Source organism: Micrasema longulum, unplaced genomic scaffold (assembly GCF_059751315.1).
Source record: "Micrasema longulum isolate JH-2025_06_02 unplaced genomic scaffold, ASM5975131v1 h1tg000682l, whole genome shotgun sequence".
NCBI classification, from domain to species: Eukaryota; Metazoa; Arthropoda; class Insecta; order Trichoptera; family Brachycentridae; genus Micrasema; species Micrasema longulum.
In genome coordinates, this window is record NW_028277878.1 from 474,208 (window position 1) to 499,333 (window position 25,126).

At 31.4% G+C, this 25,126-nt stretch overlaps 1 protein-coding gene across 1 annotated transcript in view; it reads left to right on the top strand.

The window, feature by feature from the left end:
• Nucleotides 1-25,126, top strand: part of LOC148279673 (uncharacterized) — a gene marked incomplete at its 5' end in the record, with an annotated part of 532,408 nt that overhangs the window by 439,212 nt on the left and 68,070 nt on the right. The window contains one exon of the mRNA XM_088229586.1: nucleotides 10,319-10,421. Coding sequence (XP_088085712.1) covers nucleotides 10,319-10,421 — 103 coding nt within the window. The remainder of the gene's footprint in view (nucleotides 1-10,318; nucleotides 10,422-25,126) is intronic.

A 25,126-nucleotide genomic window follows, 5' to 3' on the forward strand; every position in this document is an offset into this window, starting at 1 on the left:
ATAAAAACGTAAAAAAGTATCTAGGTAATAATGAAAGAGAACAAAGGCTTTTGTAAGTAATTAAAAAAATCTTCTTATTGCTTCATTTATTTTTGGAATGGAGCTCTTTTGTTTATCCAATAATAACGTTAAGGCTTTTTTCTTTAGACAGAATTTTCAGTCTGTTGATTTTCGTTGCCGGAAGAGCTCTTCGAATTTTTATTTCCCCGTTTTCACTGTACACTTTATGCGATTACGTATTTTTAAAAGACTAGAAATATTACGAACATTTAAAAATATTGTGAAATTGCCACCACTTAAAAATATTTCTCAGCCCCTCCAGTATCTTTAACATTACGTTAATCTGCCAGGAAAATGAACGACACTTTTTCTTACCTGGGCTCTTTAATTTAAGGTAATTAGTTAAGTCCGGAAAGACAGACAACATCTCTTGGTATTTTATGTGTTCATTGTTCATATGTTTATGTATTTCTCTTTTAATACAGCTCGTTAGCTTTAGCCTTAGCATATTATTTATATTATTTTATTAGAGAGACCAACAATTTGTTTTGTCAACATCTAATAATAGGTTTCCACAAAGTATTTATTACCAATTAAATATTCAACAATAAAACATGAGCACGGGCGTGAAATATAGTTCCTCTCCAACCGTAGCTCATAATCTTATAATGAATTTGAAAATAAGTTGTTATATGTTAGAAAACAATGAGTTAATGTTTATAAGTCGTCAGTGTGTAGTAGTGTTGTCATGTTTAAACAAACAGTGGAAAAAAGAAGACTCTGTATTTAATAGCATTGTTTTATACTTTATTCTAAACGAAATATGTGACAAATACTGAACAATGGAAACATACAAAAAAATAGTGCGCCTGTAACCTTAAAATCATAAAATTTTATATGAATCCTTAAAAACCGTTTAAGAATGCATCAGCTTTTGACGCGAAAGTACCTAAATTTTGCTATTTAGAACACTACACCCATAATTAATAATTTACAACAGTGCTATTGAAAGTGAACTGACGTTTATTGATAACTACATAATATTTCAAATATCTGCCTTCTAATAACATATAAAATGATAAATCAAACCGCTCATACACGCGTTTGTGTAATATTCATGTAAAAAAGGGAATTGAACAGGAATGTTGCGTCTCATAAAACGAAATAATACGGACCAAAATGGACACCAAATCGTTGGAACAAAAGGCATACTAGTACTACACACGTGCGTTTTCAGAAATTATCTAGCAGCCAGTGGGCCACATGGCGACGGTATCTACCTACTGTCTACAAAAGCTTCTCTTCGGACATCTATCTCCCTTTGTTAACCATGGAGTTGAAACAGTGTTTGATTTATTTAGTTTTTTATTGCTTACTTCTTGGCATGAACACTTGACCAATTTACTACTATGCTCTATTTTTTATGATTTTTTTGATATTGTTTTAACTTTGCTGGAATTCCACTCGTCCATGCGCATTGTAGCTGCACGATGATTGGTTATCTAGCTTTTATATATCAACTTTAAAATACCAAAAAATTGTAAATTGGGTCTTGAATTCCAATCGTCTATGCGCTTAGTAGCTGCAAGACGTGTTGTAATCTTACTCCATTTTATTATTCATATTTTTTTATTTTTTTAAATATCATTAATACACTAAATTTATTTGTCAATTTTTAAAATGTGTAAATGGGGCTAAATTTCTAACTGTCTATGCGCTCTGTAGCTGCAAGACGTCCTGTAATATAGCTCCTATCTGTTATATATATTGGTTTATCTTAATTGAAAAAGGGGAACTAGAATCCCAACCGTCCATGCGCTCTGTAGCTGCAAGACGAACTGGGATATTTATTAATTGTACAGCGCCCTTGAGGTGATTTTCACAAAAATGGCGCTATATAAATTATCCGACTATATATATGTATATATATATGTATACGTAATTCTTAAGCATAAAAGAGAAGAGTTAAGGACAGAAGTGTATATTATGTTTGAATATGTTTACTAGAAGAGCATAAGTATGAAGGGGAGAGTTAAAAAATACTTATGCTTCGAAATATTATTAGTTGCATTCACCGCTGATTTTGTTCTAAATTTAAAAAAATTGGAACATTTTTTTTTGCCACGCGTTTCATACCCAAAACACTCATGGCATGAGCCAATCGATATGCCAATATCATCAACAATTCAGCGATCGTTCAAAACCGTTTCATTCACTTTTTTCCGGGCCGTTCATCATCTTCAACGTCTTCACGGCCATCTTGAAAACGCTTATACCACTCTTAAACTCTTGTTATACTCATAACAGACTCACTATAGGCCTTTGTAAACATTGCACATGCTTTTTTTTACTTTATTTACTTTTTTACACAAAATTTAATACAAATTCTTTGATCCATTTTTTTTAGAAACGAAAATCGCCGAGCTCATAAAAACACGTCTAACCTTAGCGGCCGCCACAGACAAAGTAAACAATAGATACAAGTGAAAATTTTAGCATATTTTAAAAACATGTTTACTAACATAATGAAAAAAAAAATTAACAATCGGACTCTCTGAACCCGCGAAATTTAAAAGTTCTCGTTATTTTCTGAACACGCCTCGTACACTCACTGGTCCGCGCTCAGTTGTGCAATGAGGGAGCGTTGAGGGGGTCGCGGCTTTTCCGTTATTTTTTTTCGAAGCACTTTACTATCTTACACAATTCCCAGCCAGGATGTCACTAAGTCTATTTTGGTATACCTGTGCTATGCACATTATCATCATGACAAGACTTCGGCTAGCGGTCACCGTTTTACGTTCAGCGCTTATAAGGAGATGGTGCTAGGTACGATTCTCTTACTTCGTAAAACTGTTTAGATTTGGTAACTTAATGAATACGAGCACATTGAAAAATAAAACTTTAATAGACACTGTTTTAACTTTATTCTGCTCAATTACTCTGCCACGTCGTCTTCAGATCAGTAACTGGAAATTTACAGGGAGGCAATTACAAATACTATCTTCATCGGTACGACAGAGCCGGATTTACCAACATGTGTGGAAAAAAACAAAAAAAAATCCTTCGTTACAACATTTCTTACATAGTGTTGCCATTGCACTTTACGGCCCACGCTTTTCATGTCATCTCAAATGTCATAATATGATCTGATGCATGTGCTGTTACCACCTCGAATCTTTTAATTTAACCACTAGATGGTTGCCGCCTTAACTGTCAAAAAATAATCAGTGCTCAATGATAAATTCAAATAAACGTATTTTTATTTTGCATTTAATTAAGATAAGAAAGCTGTCAACTCAAAAATATTAAAATTTATGATATTTCTCAATTAATGTAAAAAATGCTCGGTCGAACATCATTTTCTTTATGACACCCTTAACTTTATGGCTGTCGTCTCTAGTCCATAGACAGTTATGATCGGTAGTGCGCATGTGTCAAAAACCTTTATTGTAAGACAAACTAAGGGGTCTGGTGAAAAATATGAATTAATAAATCAAATACTCTAATCCTAACATTTCCAAAATGTATGGTTTTTGGTAGGTTTCCCACGATGCTTTCTGTTACTAAGCTTCACAGTAAATTATTAATTTAATTTAATTTTCAAGAAAATTCTCTTTAGCTGACGTAAAAACTCGATTAATATTATTATAATTACTCGTTTTTATTAAATGAATTTTGCATGCAAACAATTGGATTTGGTGAATTTTAGGACTATAGTTTTGTATGTACAATTGAAACCCGATTAAGCAAAACATAGAATTATTGTTACTAACCACAATAACAACTGTTTTGATTTACAGCCTTTGGATATGAAATGTATGAACCTTGTTAACATATTATTGTATGAATACAATGTATTCACTTTCCTAAGCATGTTTAACCATAACCGTGGTATTAACCACTATAAATAGACACGGTACTCTTTATACCTCAAAGATATATCAAATATTACGCTGGTTTCAAATTAAAAAAAAAAAACTTATAGCAAATCATGATACACGTGCAATATTGAATGTAAGAATAAGGTCACATATTTCCTAACTTAATATGTGTTTATTTGTAACTTGTTACTATATATACGATACTTACTGTCATACCTTTAAAAGGTGTACTTAAAAAAATACCGATTATATAGAATTTTGTTTACGAATGAAATGAAATATGAGTTTTGCTTTCCATAGTTGCAGTACAGTTGAGCATTCTTAAATCACACACAAAAGCATTTTTGTTTATATTATAAAGGATGAACCACGGGATTTCGGTAGTCAGATGGCAGAAGGGATCATCTGTATTTTTTCCTGTTTTTTAGTTTTCAAAATTTTTAATCAATATTTCAGTAAATACACATAGAAAACAAAAAAAAAACATCGTAATATACGAGTAGAATGGTAATTCATTATTGAAAAGCAACACTAAAATATTTTAGTTTGGGGATTGAAGTCTTGAAATTGAGTCGTATTTCAGCTCTCCTGAACATTTTTGAAAATTACAGATGGTATCTGACTACCGATTTAAATTAAATAAAATGTTCAGGAAACAAGATTTTGCGATTGGGCAATTTCTAAAACATAATTTCTCAACCAAATAAGATAATTTATGTGTATAAAGATTTTTTAATGTAAAATAACTATTTCTATGAATGTAATAATACATATTAAAATAGCGTATCTCGGACAACTGATGTTTTTTGCATTAAAACTATGTGAACTTTAGATTTTTATTTCAACTCAAAAAGCATTTATGTGACGAATGTGGACTTTAATAATGTATTCAGGTATAAAACAGCTTATTGCGATAACTTTTACACATTTGACATCAAAACAGCAAAAAGTAGACTCCCGCGTTTTATCCTCTAAGGTATAGATATTATTACTGCGTAGCATCACGCGTAGAAAATACAATCCCCGAATCCTTGGATTCGGGATCCCGGGATCCGGGTCGTTTTCTTGCTCTGAAAAATCCGGGATTGTACTTGGCTAATCTCAGGTTTTTCGGAATCGCCACAAACAGGTCTTGTTTGCATTCAGTTTTGCCTTTACAATGACTATTATATTATTTACATTGCATTAAAACAACCAAATCAACCTCATGAATATGAACGGAGGCACCCAACTTCAATTGTCACTGAAGGAAAAGTTACAACATGAAATTTATAGCATGGAATCCCAAGATCCTCCTTAAGTACGTAATGAATGAGGTTTTATAAATAGCGTTAGATGTAAAATAAATATATTTTGAAATGGAAGAAATCGTGGATATAACTTAGAATTAGAATATAAATATCAATTGTTTATTCTCTAACCAGTGTAGAACCTGAGTGAACGTTTTCAGCTGCTGCTTATGTTGACAATGAACTAAAAAGCAGTCTTAGAAAGGAAATATCCGATGCTTTGATATTTCTGCGCTTGTATTTTCAGAATTTCAAATAAAATAACATTTATTTTGTCTTATGATTAAATTTTTTTTTTTTGGAACAAACAAGTTTATTTTTTTGTTTATTTTTAAGAAATTGCCAATTTTTGTTATTTTTGTCAAGGTCATCTACACGTTGTTGTGTTACCACTAATAATCTTAGAAAAATAAACGATTTTCATCAAACACATGAGTTTTTTATGTATTTTTGCCCAATTGAAACCACTTGGTCGTATCCTGGAATAATCCCGGGACTAGTCATAAAAAATCAGTAATCCCGGGATTAAAAAACATCTGAGAATTGTATTCTCTAATCATATCTAATCAAGATGAAAATCTGTTAGGCGCGGAAGGTAAATTACCCATAAATTGAATTTGGCATTTTCTTTGCGCTTGTAACGTGTATTTTTAATTATACGTCATTAGTACTAACAATGTTGCTGAAACCCATCGCACAGAGCAAGAGGCTATGTCCAATACAAAGATAACTACTCCTTCGAAGTGGTCGAGCAATTCACCTACCTGGGCTCCAGTATAACTGAGAATAATGAGGATCCAGCAGAAATCAGAAAAAGAATCACAGCAGCCAACAAAACATACTTTTATTTGCTGCCAGTGTTCAAATCACGTAACGTCTACAAGAAAACCAAAATAACCATAAACAAAACAATTATACGTACTGTATTGGCATATGGGTGTGAGGCGTTAACACTAACAGTAAAGATGGCTGAAATGCTGGACACTTTTGAACGAAAAGTACTCAGAAGAATCTGCGGACCGGTGAGAGAGAATATTCAGTGGCGCATTCTGTATAACGAAGAACTGTACAATATATTCCAGGCCCCGAGCATCTCGGCACATATGAAGATGCTTAGATTACGATGGGCCGGACATGTACAGCGAATGCCTGACTCACCCGTCCCTAAAACAATAATGTGCGGACACCCGGGAGGAAAGAGATTAGTGGGAAGACCCAGGCTGAGATGGGAGGATGAAGTGAGAAAGGATGCAGCGCAGTTTCTCCAGGTGGCAAGTTGGAGGCGAAAGTTGCCGGAGGCCAAAGCTCTATATGGGCTGTAGCGCCATCGGAGAGAGAGAGAGAGAGAGAGAGTACTAACAATATTATTTTTTTATATTACCATGTACATATGTCTCCCGGCTTGGTATTATTTGCCTGCATCAAAATGTAATAACAATAAATTTATTCATGGACTAGATAATTATTTGGAAATTATTCTCTTTTCATTCTTATCAGATACGAATAATGTCTGACGAAGGCAAATTTTCAAATGTTTGAAATAGTTTTCTCAAAGACTGGGCCGTTGCTCAAGCACTTAAGCTTTCCTTAGTATTTAAATTGCATGAACTAGAAACATATTTCTGTTGACGTGTCTTCAAGGCCGCCACGCTTGACTGCATTATAAAGCTTAAAGCTGCTTCTTATATTCTTAATAAATAATAACAATGAAACATTTTGAGTAAAGTACTTAACTATAGCGTGCTTTGTATCGGATGTTTATGTTAGTTCTATATTGCGTGTTATTAAAAAATAAATTTATTTAAAGCCCTAAAACTCTAGAATAATTTCATTAATAACGACTGAATTATTTTAACCCCGTTATCTAATGTAAAAATAAAACATATATTATAATTAAGAAAACAATTGAGGAAAAAAAAATTCCCTTAAGAACTAACATATACTTATATTTTTCTTTAAATGTGAAAATAATAAAAAATACCATCAATATTTGAAGCATAAAACTTTTTGGTGAAACATTTTATTCAATCTTAGCAAATAAATGTATAAAACCGCTTACTGACTTTTCTTTGTCTACCGGTTTCGACGTGTACCCGTCTCTTCCTCAGAACACTATTTACATTACTATAAAAATTCCAGTATACACTTTCACCATTTTGGTTGCAATTTTTTTTTATATGATTATTTGTGCACTTTGGTCGTAAATCTTAATAGCATGTGTCATATCAGTACCTTGGTTTTTTAAATTTGTGCAATTACTATAGTGAATATGATCATGTATTGGGATTTGCATATTAGTGTAATTAGTGTCCTGAAAAAGAGACGAGTTTGACTCGAAACCGGAAGGCATAAAAAAGACAGTGCGTGGTTATATACAAATATTTACTAACATTTATAAAACGATTTAATTTATAAATGCTTGAGTCTTTTAAATTTTCATGATACAATATGCTAGCCATACAAACTATTTTATCATAAATTGTCAACAACATTATCATACAACAATATTTATTCAAAGTTACTTTTATGTATATGGAAGTTAAAATGGTAAAACAAATATTAACTTTCAATTTGTGTCTTTAAGTAATTTTATTGCATTGAAGGTAATACGGAGAAACAAATAAAAATATATAAAAATATCTTATCAAAATACTGTTCGTAATGATACGATATTTTTATTAACTTAGTAACCGTATTAATGAATTACAATGTATTTTATTAAAAATACAAATATTTGTTTTAAAAACAGATAATCAATAAATTATAAGTAATTCTACGAAATTAAATACTAATATCATAGCAAATTAAGTGTTATTCATCTGATCAAAATCTTTGAATTAATTTTGATGTAGATATTAGGAAATTATTGCGAACTTTATCGTAGATATATTTACTCCTTACTATTTAGTACAGTAGGCTGTGTTCCAGGAAAACATCGACTCTGTTTAGGTAAAAGAAGTTAAATCAACATTTTACAATGGATTAAAATTTTATTGATTGTTTGTTGCACATTTTAAATCGACAATAATGCTAAAAATGCGTTTTTTTGCGTTCACGAAATTGAAAATGAATTATTTTTTACTGGTTCTGTGCTTAGCTGGAAGAAAAATAAAGTTATGTGTGCGAAATAAAACCAGGTAAAAATCCTGAAAAAGGTAATCAGGTAGAGAAATATCCGCCTCGTAGTGAGGTGGTTTGCGCATTCGCTTTCTATGCTTGAGGACCTGGGCTCAATCCCTGAGAGGTTCAACAACTTACAGTATAAAACTTATTACCTTATATTCCTGTAACGGATGGTCGAGATACACTGCAGTATTATACCAATGCACTATCATATGCCCTATGCATCACTAGATGCGGATAGTGGTTTGATAATTATGTTTCTTTTAATTTGTTTCCAATTTATGACCATGTGGTAGGTAAATTTGTGGCCTCATGAGGATTGAGGACTTTATTTTAGAAACTCAAAGTTCTAATCACACTTAACTATTTTTTTCCTTTTTTAAATGCAGTAAAGTGAATATTTTGATATATTTTTTTTACCACAAAAAGCCAAGAGGCCCAATCTCATTGACGAATTACAATACAGAATACCCAAGCTTAAAAAAAATATATTGTTGATTTGGCATCGGGGAATCGTACCCAGATTCTTCTACGTCAAGTGTTTTAACCCACACTATGGATATTATAAAAGCACTTAAATATTTTTTTAGTTATAAAGTGTTATCTTCAGTCAGTTTATGATAGACTAGCAATCTAATGTTGTCGAGTCATCTTTAAAAAAACCTTAATTTTATGGAAATTTTTTTTGTTTGGTTTTTTTTATTGGCTCTTTTTAATAAATTTGTTTCAAATAAAAAACACCCTTTTACATAAAAAAAAAGGAAATTCCACAATAGCAAAACCATTTTGTGGGTACACATTTAAAAAAACATAATTAAAGGTTACTCGAAGATTATGATAGGTATCAAAAATTTTAGAAAGTGCCAATAATAAAAAAAAATGTCAGTTGACAAAAAAAATATACACTACATGTAAACAATGAATTTTTTTTAAATCTGATTTTTCATACATAATTTAAAAACGTATTCAAATCATTAATCTCTGCAATGTTATTATCCTTAAGGAATGGATTGAACAGTTTTGTAGGTATGGAAAATATTTTTTTTGCACGATTCATGATTTACAAAAAGAAATTTATAGTGCCTACACTAGCTTTTTTTCAGATAGATCTATTTAGTTTATTTGATAATAACATATATGTTGGCCCATAAAAATATATTTTGAATACTCTTAGTAATAAATGTTTCTAAGCTCCGAAAGTTCATCATCTTAATATAATTGGTAGGGTAAAGTAAAATTTAAATGAAGAATAATTTTAATAATTAGTTTTTGTTTAGTTTTTCAAAACTTAATGTGATTATTATAGGCTCTTCCCCGATCCAATTATTCCATTAGAAAAAGAAGACTTTTCGAGGGCATGGTAAAGTATTTTACCAATGTTAATATGAAGATAACTTATATCGAAAATTCTGTTTATTATCATTTATTTAGTATTTTATTGATAAAAATATACATTATTAGGTTATAATGTATTCCTTACTGGGAAATCCTGTGCCGGGGAATATATTTTAGTTTTTTTTCGTTTATGTATACTCGTATATATGTAGGTACAATATAATTCAGTACTAAATTTATGTTATACAAAATATTTGTGAAATAAGCTTTATTTTATTTGACCATATTGAAATAAATACAAGTTACGTACTCCTTTCCCCTTTGACACAATAGGGGATGCTTAAGTGTGTTGTATAATCATACTATATCATATATCTAGATGAAACACGTATATGATATTAATTATTATTGTAATAATGTAATTAAATTTGATACCTGTTACTTGATAGGATAAGACATTTAGATGTATTTAAACAAAATTACTAACGTTTGTGGTTACTCTGAGTAGATTTAGTGAGGATAGTTAAGTTTGAGTTGGGTTAGGTTAGGTTAGGTTAGATCGACAGCGTTTATAACTTTACATACTGGAGTCCCATTTTCTATAGCCACCTCTGTCTAATATTTGTTCTCTCTTTCACGGTTCATTAAGAGCATTTTGTAAATAGACTGATGTTTGGTTTAACATTCTAGGTGGATACTGAGGACGGGGAGGACGGGGCGCCCGGCGGTGAGGGCTCGGGGAGGCTGGACGGGGGGCTACCACCCTTCCCTCCGCCGCCACCAGGACTTGATGGTAATTATTTTACAGGCTTTTCCTCAATAAATTGCTTGCACATTTTGTTTACTTGAATTTAGGAACAAACACAATTATAAGAAGTAAAACACACATATTTATTTCGAAATTCAAAGTTTACCTAATAAATCGAACTTGAGAAAATGAGAATCGAAGATGTTTTGACAAATATGGAATGTAATTGAATATCTTTCAGTTTTTTGTTGGATGTTTGGTACTCATGTAATAAATACACATCGATGGAGATTTTTTATTCTGTAATCTCCAACTGGTGTAAGAGCTCCCTATCAACCCTTTATCCCTATCAACAAGCCTCACAAAAAAGCTTACTGATGTAAATGATTAAAACACCTGATTGGACCTGCATACCTTTAATACAATGGTGACGTCGTGATCTTTCTTGCTATTTACTGATTGGGATGAAGAACAGCAGATCGGCCTTTGAGTAATAACGTAATAGAGTCGCCCATACGGAGAAAAACAATTCTGTGATTATTGACCGCAAACTTTGCTACAGATTACAGCAATCCGTTGGTACTTGCGTTGAGGATTGCGAGCGCAAACTGAAACCGCTTATTATACCTTTGTTGTTAAACTAAGAATCAAAGTAAAACCAATTCAAAAAATTAAAACGCTTTTTTTCTATTCAACATAGCTTAAAGGCTTCTCTTTAAAACTATACTCTGAGAGATTAACCGATAGTTTTTCCTTAAAAAAGCCATTTTTATTAAAAAATTAATCTGTAAAAGTTATTCCAATCACGGTTAATAAAGCACAAATATAAAATTATAATCTAATATAACATAATTTTGAAAAGATTCGATCCCTTTTTTTTCAGAAACATTTTTATCTTGGTTTTGTTCTAAAAGTAAAAACTACAGGAGTCTTGAGTTTCCTAAATAGGTCTGCAGACTAATTATTCAGTGTTAAATACTTCACTCTCCGTTAAACAGTGTTGTTCCAACGATGTTTCTGGAAACAAAAGTTTTGCGAGAGGAAATATAATTTACGATTAAGTTTCTTTTGTAAAAGCAAAAATATTTCTCGTGTCTATGTTTCATCTTTACTGTTGCCCCGAGGATTAAATAGCATTATAACGCAATCGCTATTTATAAAGAAAAATATAGAAAAAACCATAAGTAATTAACTTTGTGTTTTACCTGTCTACTCTCATCTTCCTACCCTTTCAAACCATTTTGACTTTAAACGCTAATTACAAACATAAGTCACTTAACTGAAATAATAACGTACCCTCCATATATGGGGTAGTATGGAAATTCTAAAAGGTGAACCATCATTTATATTTACTCACATCGTGGAATTATCAATACAGATAAACATATTAGAGTACAATTAAACAATAATTAAAACCGATGTTTATATTTCTTTATAATGCGTGGTACAGAATCAGAACTGTAGACAATTGTTTTCAACTCGATAGCCACCCTCTAAAAAAAATATTGAAAAGGGACATCGAGTGGATATTAATTCATCTGTAGCTTAGTGGTCAAAGCATTTTCCTTCAAAGGTCCCGAGTTTGATTCCGGCAAAGCCAAGGTGAAACATTTATTTAAAAAATATTTTTTTACTGCAATCCTTATACGTCCCAGGGCTGGTATCTGGAGCAAATGGATGATCAAAGTATCAAAATAGTGTTCCGTGGTCCATAAAAAACAAATAAAGGAACAATTTGTAATGCAAAAATATAATGGAACTCTTCTTAAAAGACTATGACATCATTGTCGAGTTTAAAAAAAAAAAAAAAACTTTATGAATAACTCCATAATAGTTTTATTGACATGGAAAATTATAATTTCAACGATCCTTATTATCTTAGAAAACATAAAATAACGAAACTAGCAATCGTATTCAGAGACAAAATATAAAGTGAGGAAAATTTTGACAGTGAATACGAGTATAATACGAGTATAATACGAGTATATCCAACACTATGACATGTGCGTCTATGCGGACAAATAATATGTAAGATACAGGAAATGTGTGTACTGTTTTCTTATGTAGTTTGTATAAGAACGCTGTTATGCATAATAAATTACAATATTTATAATTTGTCGATGTTATTACCATGAGTATCATGCTTTTTTATTTTAATTCTAGTCTAGTCGATAAAAACAGAAAAATCGATGTTTTCAAATCAGCAAAATACTCGCAGTTCTAAAAAAAATAACCAAATTATGCTCACGTAGAAGGGTAAGCGTGATTTTTTTTTTTAGAGTAATTCAACAAAAACTTTTAGGCAAAGCTCTACTAACTCTTGTGTGGCTGTGATGTAACACGACTCTACATAGGATACAAGACTTGATATATTTTTCGTATTTATGATTTGGAAAGTGAAGTTTGTACAAATATCCTGGATTTTAATAAAAAAATATTTATCTTTACCATGCAAAAAATAATAAATTATTCATACAAATGAAATTGATTCTAATACAACAAAAAATCTGTTTCACTATATAAGAAAGAGCACGAAAATAAAACTTATAATAAGGAACGCAGATATGTTGTTCTGTGGCTGGTGTGTAAAAGAGACAAAAACAAAAAGAAAACAAAGTTCAATCAGTCGGTTATTGGCAATTAGCGGGAGTGCAAACTAATTATATGTCCAACGAGTTTGTGATTGAATTTATTTTGCTATGGCGGGCCTTATTTATATTATAATTTTATATTATAATATATTATAATTTTGCAAGGTCTCCATGTGTTTTTTTTAAATGTCTGAACTTCAGAATATTCTGTCTTTTGATTGAGGTAACACGATGTTACATCACCGCGTGTAAAGGAAGTTTTTAGCAAAGCCTTTTAAGAGTTATGTTAATTGATTGTTGTTTTTTTTTAAATGCTTTTTTTTAGAAAATTAAATTATTGTCAACGGTACCTCTGCTACATATAACATTTTAATTTCAAAAATTTTTTTTTTGTTCAATATGTTTGTCCTTGTATATGGGCACAGTTAAATTCTTTTCCCCCTTTTTTATTTTGGGCCTCTTTCCGGATACTTGGAAATAAAGAAATTCAAGTCAATTTCTAAAGGAGCAGCATAAAATATGTAAAATACTAAAGGCCGTTTTGTATTTTGCTTACGATACCCAAATAGTTTTAAGTACGATGTCGAACATAATTTCTGCTCTATCGCATTTAATTTTGTAGTAAAATGATGAAGCTTGGCATAATTATTTCAATTTGAAATAACCTTAACTACGACAAAGTACTTATGTCATAAAATCTTTGCACTACAGCTACAGTAGCGTGACAGTACGCGTCATTATATTAACATTACAACATAGACGACTCTGGCAAAGATATTGTAACAGTTTCTGCATTGTGAGGAGGCAGAAAAAAGGAAAGAAAAGATTCTGGGTGCATGATAATCCCAAATTACGCAGTGAAGATGGAAAATGTTACACACTATTCGTCATCATCATCCCTCTATTCACACCCGTTGGCATACAGGGCACTGCCTTAGAGCATCAAATGCACGCGATTTTTTTATTATTTCTTCCTAAAGGTAACGATCGAGTCAAAAACACTCGCCCAGGATTCTGGTTCTTTTTCACACACAGAACTGTATTCTTCACACGCCTTGACATTAACAAAACTACATCTTAAAATAAATCCAGACAGATTTTATGCTCTCCTACTTCAGGATGTCGGAAGAAAAGTTCTATGAATTATTTGTAAAAGAGCATAACGTAAAAAAAACTTATCTGAATGCAGACTAACTTGTAACGCGCAGTGACGTGAAGCGCACTATACTAATGTTATCCTGGGAGCAACTCTTCCAAGCCGTATCATACTGCGTAGTCTAACGTAGCTCTAGTGCCGTTTGTTTCATCCAAAACAGTGAAAATTATATTTTTTTGACGCTGCGACATGCCGCGCAGTGCAGCGCACCGACGTTCTAGTGGGGTTTGATCTTAAGGGGTACTATGTTCATCTGGGTTACTAGTTATCTATCCAAGATGGAGATATTTGTCAGTAAAAATCTACTGTTGTTCATTGAAAAGGTTTGTAGCATCAAGTGGTATCCCTCAAGAAACTTATTTGGGCCTTGTATTGTTCCACGTACTAATTTATGACGTTTCTATGACTTTTATTAATATTAGCAATCGAAAAATATGAGGATTAGGTTAGTATATTTATAACTATGATAAATGTATTACAGAATAATATTTGCCACTTGTATAAATTATATTAAATCAATAGACATCAAAAAAATTTGGTAAATTTTAGGTTATTACGTTCTTTGAATGCAATTGTAAATAAAATTGTCTAAATAGACAGACCTGACAAAAACACCTCAGGTAAGAAACCGGCATACAGTTTTTGATAAAAAAAAATACGATTATATTTTTTTTTACTAACCAATTTATACGAATCTTAAAATATTTTAATATGTTTAAAGAGTAACATTAAACCTCATTTGACAAATCATTTTTAACAACTGTATAGCTTTTTAGTCGAAATCAGATTAAAATATTATATATCTGTTTATATGACACTATAATGTAAAGGTATATTGAAAGTGCCCTTACTGGTTCTTGAGCGAATTCAGAGAAGACATCTGTAAAATGTTAATTTACAAATAAATTTCCCCTTAGAACAGCTTGATAATAATTATTTACTATCTGGATTGGCTGTACTAAAATGTTGGCGGGTAGGCTAGTAAATAACTTTTAACTTAGTTCTGTTATACAAAATTACTAATTTTCAACTGAAGAGTCCTAAACTGTTGCAACTTATCAACTTACACGTGCCACTAGGTTTATATTGCATAAAACTAGTGGCGTTATACGCTTTTCACACCTGACGTCATCAAGAGAAATAATAATTACTAGAAAGCGAATTCTATTTTTAATAAACTTTTGATTTACCTTTGGCGTGTCTCTATCGTTTTATTTATTTTCGATAAATTGTTCACTATGGGAACTAAGCGTCCAATTGTATCTGCTATCTTCGGACGTACGGTAACAAATATGTACGGTTTTAGATAATACCTACGCAACAAAAGTTTTTCTGATAATCTTTCTTAAAAATATAAACAAATCTGTTTATTTTTGAGTTGCGAAAAACAGGACAACAAAACGTCGATTTTATTCATTGTAGCTTGGCATGTTTAGTCCGACATGCAGTTGTTTTTTTTGCACAGTATCAAAAAAACATTTGAAAGAGAATAACAGAAAAAAAAGTTGAAATATCTATTTTGTAAAATTGTCTAGCACCGCATTTTCAAGATTAAAACTCGATACATTCTGTATTGTGTTATAAGTAAACGATAAATACAATTCATAAATAATAATTTAACTGTCTTTTCATCCTGAAGCGTTCCGTACAATACCTGGAATTCCACGAATTGAATTTATCAACGTCAACATATCAATGTTTTTTTTTCAATTTTATTGAATTTATGAATATATACGTTATTCTCAAAATTCAGCAGTGCAAACACAAATACGTTTTAATTAACATATGGTACATTTTTGCTGTCTTTCAAAATAACTACGTAATCAAAGCAAATCTCAGCATATTTTCTTAATTTGAAAATAACACGTTTCAAATATTAAGCTGGTTTAATTTGTGCTTTAATCTGATATGAAGACATTTGTTTTGTTGGGGATAATACCACTTATTTTATTATTTGCGTTTGATTTCCCTGGAGGCTGGATGTTTATCATAACGAATATACAAATCGTGTGGTGAACCTACGACCTAAAACGATCTTATTAATTTCAACACTATTTGATCTACAACATGTGACTTTAAACAGTTATGTAACTTTTAACCTAAAACATCGTTATAATTATAAAATGATAAGTTGAGTAGATGAAATAGGCCTTGTGGTTAACTGTTGATTACCTTATTTTGAAAACTTTTGAAAACTTGTCATAATCTATTCCACGCTTTGAAAAATGAAAAAAAAGTTGTTTTTTTACCTCGGTAGTGACTTTTAAAATATTAAAATGAAACCAAAGAGTCGAATCACAAATAAATTTGTAACTATCGGGTCATTGGAGAGCACTGATCGAACACCAACAAAGTAATGATTTTTTAAATTTTGTGGCAAAGATTCATGTAAAAATTTTAATAAGAATGGTTTTTAATGTTCTTTAAACATAATGTGTATTTCGGTAGTCAGATGGCAGAAGGGACCATCTGTATTTTTGTCTGTGTTTTAGTTTTCAAAAGTTTTAATTAATATTTCAGTAAATACACGCAGAAAAAAAAATCAGCGTCATTTAGAATGGTAATTTACTAGTAAAAAGCAACACTAAAATATTTTAGTTTGTGGATTGAAGTCTTGAAATTGAGACGTATTTCAGGTCTTCTAAACATTTTTGAAAATTACAGATGGTCCCTTCTGCCATCTGACTACCGATTTATTCATGGTGTTTCAGCGCCAGACTGGGATACTTAAGAGGAACATTCCTCTTGGTTAACTAATTTTAAAAAAAAATAATGATTTTTTCTCACAATTTTAAAAATTGATAAACCCTTAATTTCTTTTACAAGCATCCCTTCCACTAACCTTCTACCACCCTCTTCCTACCATTTTCCTACAAAAAAAGGTAAAAAAACGTATTTGACCAACGAAGAGTTGGGGCTTGTAAAAAAATACTAGTACAATAAAATAAAGATAAACTCCATATTATTTCATTAAAAAAAACATTATAAAAATTGTTTATTGAAAAAAAATATTAGGGTTTTAAAAAAAGTCTGTCACGAGGAATGTTGGTCTAAAATTTCGCTACCTGGCCCTAAATCATCGTGTTTAATCATTCATCATCCGTATCATTACCTTCTTCTGGAGAGGAAGCTTAAGTATTTCAATGATTCACCGAGCTATGCTGGCGGTAGTAATTACCAGAGGGTTGGAGTTGAGAAATCAGACGACAAGAGATGTTAAATCGAGGATTAATAAAGCGACACAAGCAACGGCAAAAACGCGTTGACAGTTAGTTATCAACAGCACACATTGCTTATGCGCGGACAGATCTCAGTTCAAATATAAGTTGAAAACGGGACATATTATAATTTTTCTAAATTTGACAACTAATTTTACTTAATTTGTGTATTACACAACAAAATGTGAAATGGGTCAAATCTTGCACAAGATCTTGTACTATTTTCTGACTCACGTTATACAAGCTTTAAACCAATTAAAATCAGACGACGTTATAACATAAATTGATTATTTAAAATAATGTATTTATATTGTTTGGTTAAATGTATTGTTGTATTTTCTAATCCGTTTGAGATTTCCATAGAATACATCCTAAGGAAATTGAGACGGATGTCTCGTATTGTCAAGATAATATCAAGACAATGACTTCACTGCAGATACAACGTTTCAAAACAATAGACAATTGACTTATTACAATTCAATACCCTCTCTGATGCGATTATAGTAGAAATACGTTTATCTTACCATATAATATATAATATGTAGCTATTCTCTTGCTGTGGTGTCGTCATTGAATAAAATGGCGTCTTAGACGCACACAGACGGCTTTTCCAGAATGCATCGACCCGTGTGCATATTTATGATTTAATATTCCACTCACGATGGCGATGAATTCTTTGAAAAGCAATGACAATGTGGTGGTTTTAACTTTTGCTAATCCAACTAAAACTAGAATAAATAAAACGGTCATTTTTTATGCGTTATATGGTAATTTCAATCTGAGAATGTCAACAAATATTGACAAGTTAAATAATTTGACAAGTACAGAGCGTTCAATTGTTTAATAAGCATAAAACACGCTGTTTTCTTGTGTTAGTAGGTACATGATAATATTTCAAAGGCTAGTAGGTACATTTTTGAAAAAAAAGAAGAAAAAAACAAAAATTCCTGAAATAATGAAAACTGAAAAAGTCAATAACGATAGAATCTCTAATTTGTGAAACATTACTGACTGTACTAAAACTTGTGAAATTATAAATTTTATCAAATCAAGACCTTTAAAAATACAAACGGACGATACCTTTGATTTTTATGGAAGCCAAGTATAAACGTTTGCTCTTCCATATTAAAGTGAGATTGTAGTATTAAGAAACACTTACGAATTAAGACTATAAATTGAAGGCATTTATATCAAATATTCACTATAATATTTCTGAAATCGATAAAATCTGACAAGCTCAGGTATCATATTGATTTGAATTCCAAATAAAATATATTCCAACTTTTACCACATGTTTTTCTCTTGCTGTGAGAACCTTAATCTGTTTAATTTGTAGTCATGTCCGCAATTATTTTTTTTAGTTTTCTGACCACTTGATTTTAGTTCCCAGCAAATTTTTCTTACCATCAAAAGTGCAGCGTGGCACCGAAAAGGTTAAAAACCACTGGCCTCATCTAAGCGGAGGACTCTCCACATTAATGTTCAAATGCTTTAGTGTTATTTAGATTCTCTGATAGTAAATATGTATGTAGGTATTTGCAATAAATTCTGGTTATCTAGGTGTAGATAGAAAAATGATGATAATGATAAAAAATGGAAAACTGTTTTCAAACGTTGCCTAGTATGTGAAATAATTTAACCAGATGAATATTTTCACAACAGTAGGTTAACAACGGGTTTCACAACGGATGAGAGAGTTGAAGAAATATGGGTGTTTAAACTAAAGCAAAATGGTGAATGTTAGACAGTGTGCAAAGTGGCCACAAGGCTAATGACCTGTCATTGGCTAGTTTAAGTGGCCATTTTACACACTGTAACATTCACCATTTTGCGTATGTTCGAACATCCATATTTTTTCAATTCTTCCATCTGTTGATTAAGTGAACATACTTTTCAATAAAGAGTCATTTTTTTTATTTATTTATTTTTTATTTTGTTTATTCAAAAAAATAACAGCAATTCATAAAAATATACACAACATTAAAAAAAACATAAAATAAGGCTAAATCAGTCTTCCAAAGAAATACAATTATTAAAATCTAGTTCAGTTAGACATTAATACATAGAAGTGCATGCGTGCGAGTTTTTGTGTGTGAGGATGCGTGGGTAAGTGAGTGAAGTGTGGTTTTGGTAGGTATGTGAATATGTGTGTGAGTGTATATAGGTGTGAGGGTAGGTAGGACAGGGTGAGTGCGTGTTTGATATAAGTGAATAAAAACATTAAGTGTAAAATGTCATACCACAAAGTGAAAAATGTTTTTGATAACAATAATATAATAAAAACATCTTAAACTGATGTAAAAATATTTTTTTATAAAGAAACATCATTTTTTTCATGAAATAGTTTTTTAATTTTTGTTTAAAAGGTGAGATTACTGCAATTAAATGTGTCTTTGTTATTAAAAAATATAATTACGCGCCAAGCGAATTAGAGGAGAGTTCTGTGCATAGTTGTTGCGAACTGTAGGTATATGAAAAAGAGATAGATTCGTGTGACGGGTGTCGGAATCACTGTAAAAATAAAATAGGATAGAATTCATTAGTTAAGTGTACCTTAACAAACATAACTTGTGTATCTTTAAAAACGGTCGGTAGAAAAAACGAAAAATTAGTTGTTAAAAACTTAGTGAAACATTTGACTGCAAAGTTAATGCTTTAGGTGTAAATAATATTAAAATAATGTAATTGTTTTAAATTTCGAAATACCGCATTAAATTATTTGAAAATATTTCAGTTCTGCATGCAAACTCTAGGGTTTATGCTTTCAAATAGAGTTGTAATTGAAATAATTTACGATAAACATGTCACTATTGGGTAATACCTAGAACATTATGTGTACAGTTTGTAAAGTGTAGGTATGGCTTTATGGGTTTGCGCTGTAAAGCGTGGGTCCACGTGCATGTTTTCATAGATTCGCCTTTCGAGGGCTGTTATAATTTCATATTCAACACATGATCATAAATATTGTATTCAGCACGCGATCATTAAATCCGCCTTCCTTCGGCAAATGTTATATTTTTTTTATATAAATATTTCAGAGATCGTGAAAGTACGGCGAGAACGTGGCTTTTGATTCATAAAAACACTAAATATTTCACGTTTTATGGTGACTTCCTCAAGCATTATAGCGAACGCTCGGATAATTTTAATCACACGATGTTTTTTAAAAAGTAAATTTTGATAATAAATCGCCCGTAGGCGTAACAGAGGATTTCAAGGGAATAATAATGAGCCCTTATTTTTTGGAATCATTTTAAAATGACAAGTTTATTCTTTAATCCACTTGTTTTTAGGAATTAAAATTATGACAGAATACTATTATTGAAAATGTACCTACGTAAAATGCGTTTTCATTAAATTATTTTTTACTTTAATTCATATTTAGAGAGTTTACTTTGTTACATTATTTGAGTTCGTCCGAATGTTTGTAGACAAGAGATTGGATTTCACCCCCTCGGGAGTCATTCATTAAGATGAACAAATAACAAAAGGGATGGAAAATACCTTAAAGAAGGGAATATGGAAGTCTAGGCATTAACAGGGTTTATGACCTGCCAATGGCTGGTTTAAGTGGCGACTTTACACACTGTGTAAGAGTTCACTTTGTTACATTATTTGAGTTTGTCCAAAACATCAAATTTAATGATATAAAAATATCCGTTTTGTGTCAAATAAAATTTGTTTTATATTTTAAGTTCAGAGTTTATAAATTCAATTACTCTTATTAAATGACCCTTTTTTTATCTAACCTGTTGTGTCAATCAATGTTTCCGTGTGCACAATAAACTTTTAGAGAAATTAACAGTTTGCTTTTTTTCACCTTACATTTGTGTTATGATTATTTTTTTTCCCATTAAGCAACATTACCCGGCGACTTAACGTATGCGCGCGGCGAAAGTGTGTCTAAGTGGGGGAATTATTGGACACAGTCCGATGTTTTCAAATATGATTCTTCGCTCCTTCTAGACTATTCTTAATTCTATGTCTAAACCCTAGCGGCCATGACAGTCAAAGTAAACAATGAATACAGCAGAAAATTTAGCTTGCTTCAGGGGCATGTATACCAACATTATATTTTAAAAAATACAATCGGACTCTCCAAGCCCGCGAAATTAAAAAATTCCCGTTATTTTCTAAACACACCTCGCATTATAGGTTTTTGAAGAAGGGAATATAGAAATCAAGGCATTTTCTATTAACTCAGATTTTTTTTTTTTCGTATTATGTAAAATATTTTTTATACAAAATTAATTGATGAGTTCTCACTAGGAAAACCTGTTCGAAGAGGACTGAACACTAAACAGTGCACATTGTTCAATCTTTTTTTTTTACATTTTTCATTGTCATCATCATTACGCTTTCCGCACCCAATAGTGCATAGGGAGCTGCATTGATATACCAATTGTAGCTTATTTTGTTTTTTTTTGTTACATGAAAGTAAGATGATCAATCTTACGCTTCAGGTATCAGCTGTATTATTGTGTCAACCATGCCGGGAATCTAACCGGAGACCTCTTGCATGGTAGGCAAACGCGCTGACCACTACAACACAAGGCCGGTATACATATTTCACACGTAATTTTTTTTTTTCTTCTATCCTATTTTTTTAGAGACAGATTTTGATTTTTGTTTTTTATTATTTTAATTCATTTTATTTAGAAGCATATTAAACAATAATAAAATAAATATTAATTACCTTTGTTTTTAACTACTTTTTTTTTCTATCGAACGGTTTCAAAGCTTCACAAGCTTCTTTATGTAATTAAACTTACTACTTAATATTGAATCTAAACATATGGAGCTAAAAAATCAAGTCTTTTTATCATTTTGTTCTTGCAAAGATGGGAGGTGTGAAGTGAGATGGATACGATCTTTTTAACTTTAACATGCAAAGCACATTTAACAATTTGGCTAAAAAATAATCTTTCGATTGTTTTCCAAATGTGCTAAACGGGAGAATATTGACAATTAAATTATTTTTTGTCATTGTTATTTATTATTTTCATGTTCATGAGCAGGGAAATGATGATGTCTATCTTCAAATATGTCCAGCAGAGTAAATTTATGGTGTATTAGGCATAGCTCAGTGCTTAACCGGGCTTTAGCCAATATCTTATCAAAGTCGTGAGTGTTTAATAATCAATCAAAATTTTTGAAAAATTCAGAATTAGTCTAAATGGATAAGTTTTTTGCTTTAGCACTCCCTCTACATACCCAAAAACCGTTTTAAAGATCAACCGTCTTCGATTGGTTCTGCGAATACTTTTTTTTTTTTAATCAAGTAATTTTCATTTTTTTATTTCTGTTTCATAAGCCACAATTTTAATTTAATTTAACTCTACTGCTTTGATTACCCCTTTTGCCGTGAATTTGTTAAATTTTGGAAGACTTATGTCAGATGATGTAAAATCTGAGTGTAAAACCACATTATAAAAAAATTGTCGACCCTTCCATGAATCGAACTCAGGACCTCAAACATGGCACGTGAACGCCGTAACCGCTTCACTAAAAAGCAGCAAATTTTTCACTCGATTTTCTTTTTAGGATTTTAACATGAGAGTACCCATCGAGTCAAAAACAGCCATCAAGGATTCGGGTTTTACTTCACACACAAAACTCCTTTATTTATTCTTATGGATGCGGAAAAAAATATATTCATACTTATGATTTCATTCTCAAAGCCTCCTTTTAATTCCAATGTATAATTTTTCCTTGTTTTCAAACTCACAATCATCTCCCATCTAATATATATTTACCTTCGAGTAATACGCCACTGGTTAATAGAGTCTTCCATGCGGACAAAATCTATTCTATGATTATCAACCACAGAGTTAGCTACAGCTTACAGCAATAAAACAAACTATAGGTATTCAGGTGAAGAATTGCAAGCCCAAACCGAAACCGTCCGTTAGACGTTTGTTGTTAAACTTAAAACCAAACCAAAAATTTAGAACGCTTTTTGCTAAATGCTAAATGGCTTCTTCAGTGATTTCTACAGTACTTACTTACTTTTTTCAACAAAAGGTGTGGCTTTTTTTCACAATACTTCCAATATCTATGTATGTAAAAACATTTTACAAATATAATATTTAACCCAAATATATAAGTACAAAAATCAAGTAAATGTTTTTTATATAAGTCGTAAAAAATATATATTTAAGTCATTTATATTAATTTATTATAATTAATGTATAAAATCAAGTGTTTTGGTAGTATATTATAGTATATGTAGTATATAGCAGGTAGAACGGAAGGATGCCTTTGACGAACTTTGATGAGGCTCGCAACCTATCAAGTTGGTCCTCCCGTGGGAGCGCACAGAGGAGGAAAACGCAAGAATGCATAATTGCTACATGGAATATAAGGGAATACATGGGTGAAAAAATGAATGAATTGTGAGGTGTGATGAAGAATAAATGTTTAGATATAAGATGTATAGCGGAAAGTTGGAAAAGAGCAAACTATTCAATGGAGCACGATGACGCCTTGGTTCTCTAATCTGGGGTCCCAGATAGAAACAGAGCCTGCCAGGGTGTTGCCGCGTTTCTGTCGCCCAGATTGATAGAGTGTATGAAAGATTATGTCTTTATAAGTTCTAGACTTAGGTTTGTTTGATACAAGATTGGACTGAGGGAAATTATTTTAATAATAGGATACGCTCTTGTGAATTTCAACTGCAATTCTGAGAAGGATAAGTTTTAAACAAGTGTGATGAATGAAAAAAAGATAGTGAGAGAGTATTCTTGCGTGAGATTTAAATGAGCGGGCGAGAACGCAAAGAGACGGGATGAAGTCAGCCCTATGTATGTTTGTGGATAGAAAGCAGAATGATAATGGAAAAAGACTGCTAGAAGTATGTCTGTAGTGGAACTTTTTTGTGTCATAAAAAAATCCACCAGTGTACGTTGGAGAAAGGTAACGAAAGGTCTTTTATTGAATATGTAGTCATTGACTCTAGATTGATACATGTTACAGTTAATACGCGTGTATATAGAAGAACCGAGATAAAAACCAATCATTTCTTGATGGAATAATCTTGTTTTAAGGATGGCGGTTCAGATTTCGTAAGATACACGTGCTTTCTAGAGTCAAAGTTGAAAAACTTCAAAATGATGGCATAAAAAATACATTTGAAAGAGCAGTTAATTGTAGACTGATGAAAGAGAGTAGAGAAAGTATGAGCATTGATGATATGTAGGAATATTTGAAAAAAAGCGTGTGTAAATCAACAACAAAAGTATACAGTTTGGCAAAACAGGAAAGAAAAAAAGGTGATGCATGGTGGACCATAAAAAAGCCCGTTCAAGTAAAGAATAAAGTGTGGTTCTTGATAGTAAGTAAAATGGATGCCAAAGAATATGCCGCATTAAAAGTGTATATATTAAATGCACGAAGAGAGTAAAACAGGGTGTGTGTGAAAAAAAATAATTGCTGGAGGAAAGTAAAGGAATAAAAATGACAAACAAAAAACAAAACAATTTAGTATTCTGGAATGTGGTTAAAAATCCCTAAAAGACTAAAAATAGCATATGTATGACGATAGTATTAATAAACTATAGAGAAATGGCGATGAATGATAGTGGAATTAAAACGAGATGGAAGAAATATTTAAAGGAGGTGTACGAAACAAAACACACATAACAATATGTATGATATGTGTGCCCTACTTTAAGATTAAAATAAAAATAAAAAATATAAAAAAAACACACACGGGAAATATAGCCAGTGCACCACTTTCTCAAATAAATATTAATGCAGATGACGATATGAAGGAAATAAGTATTT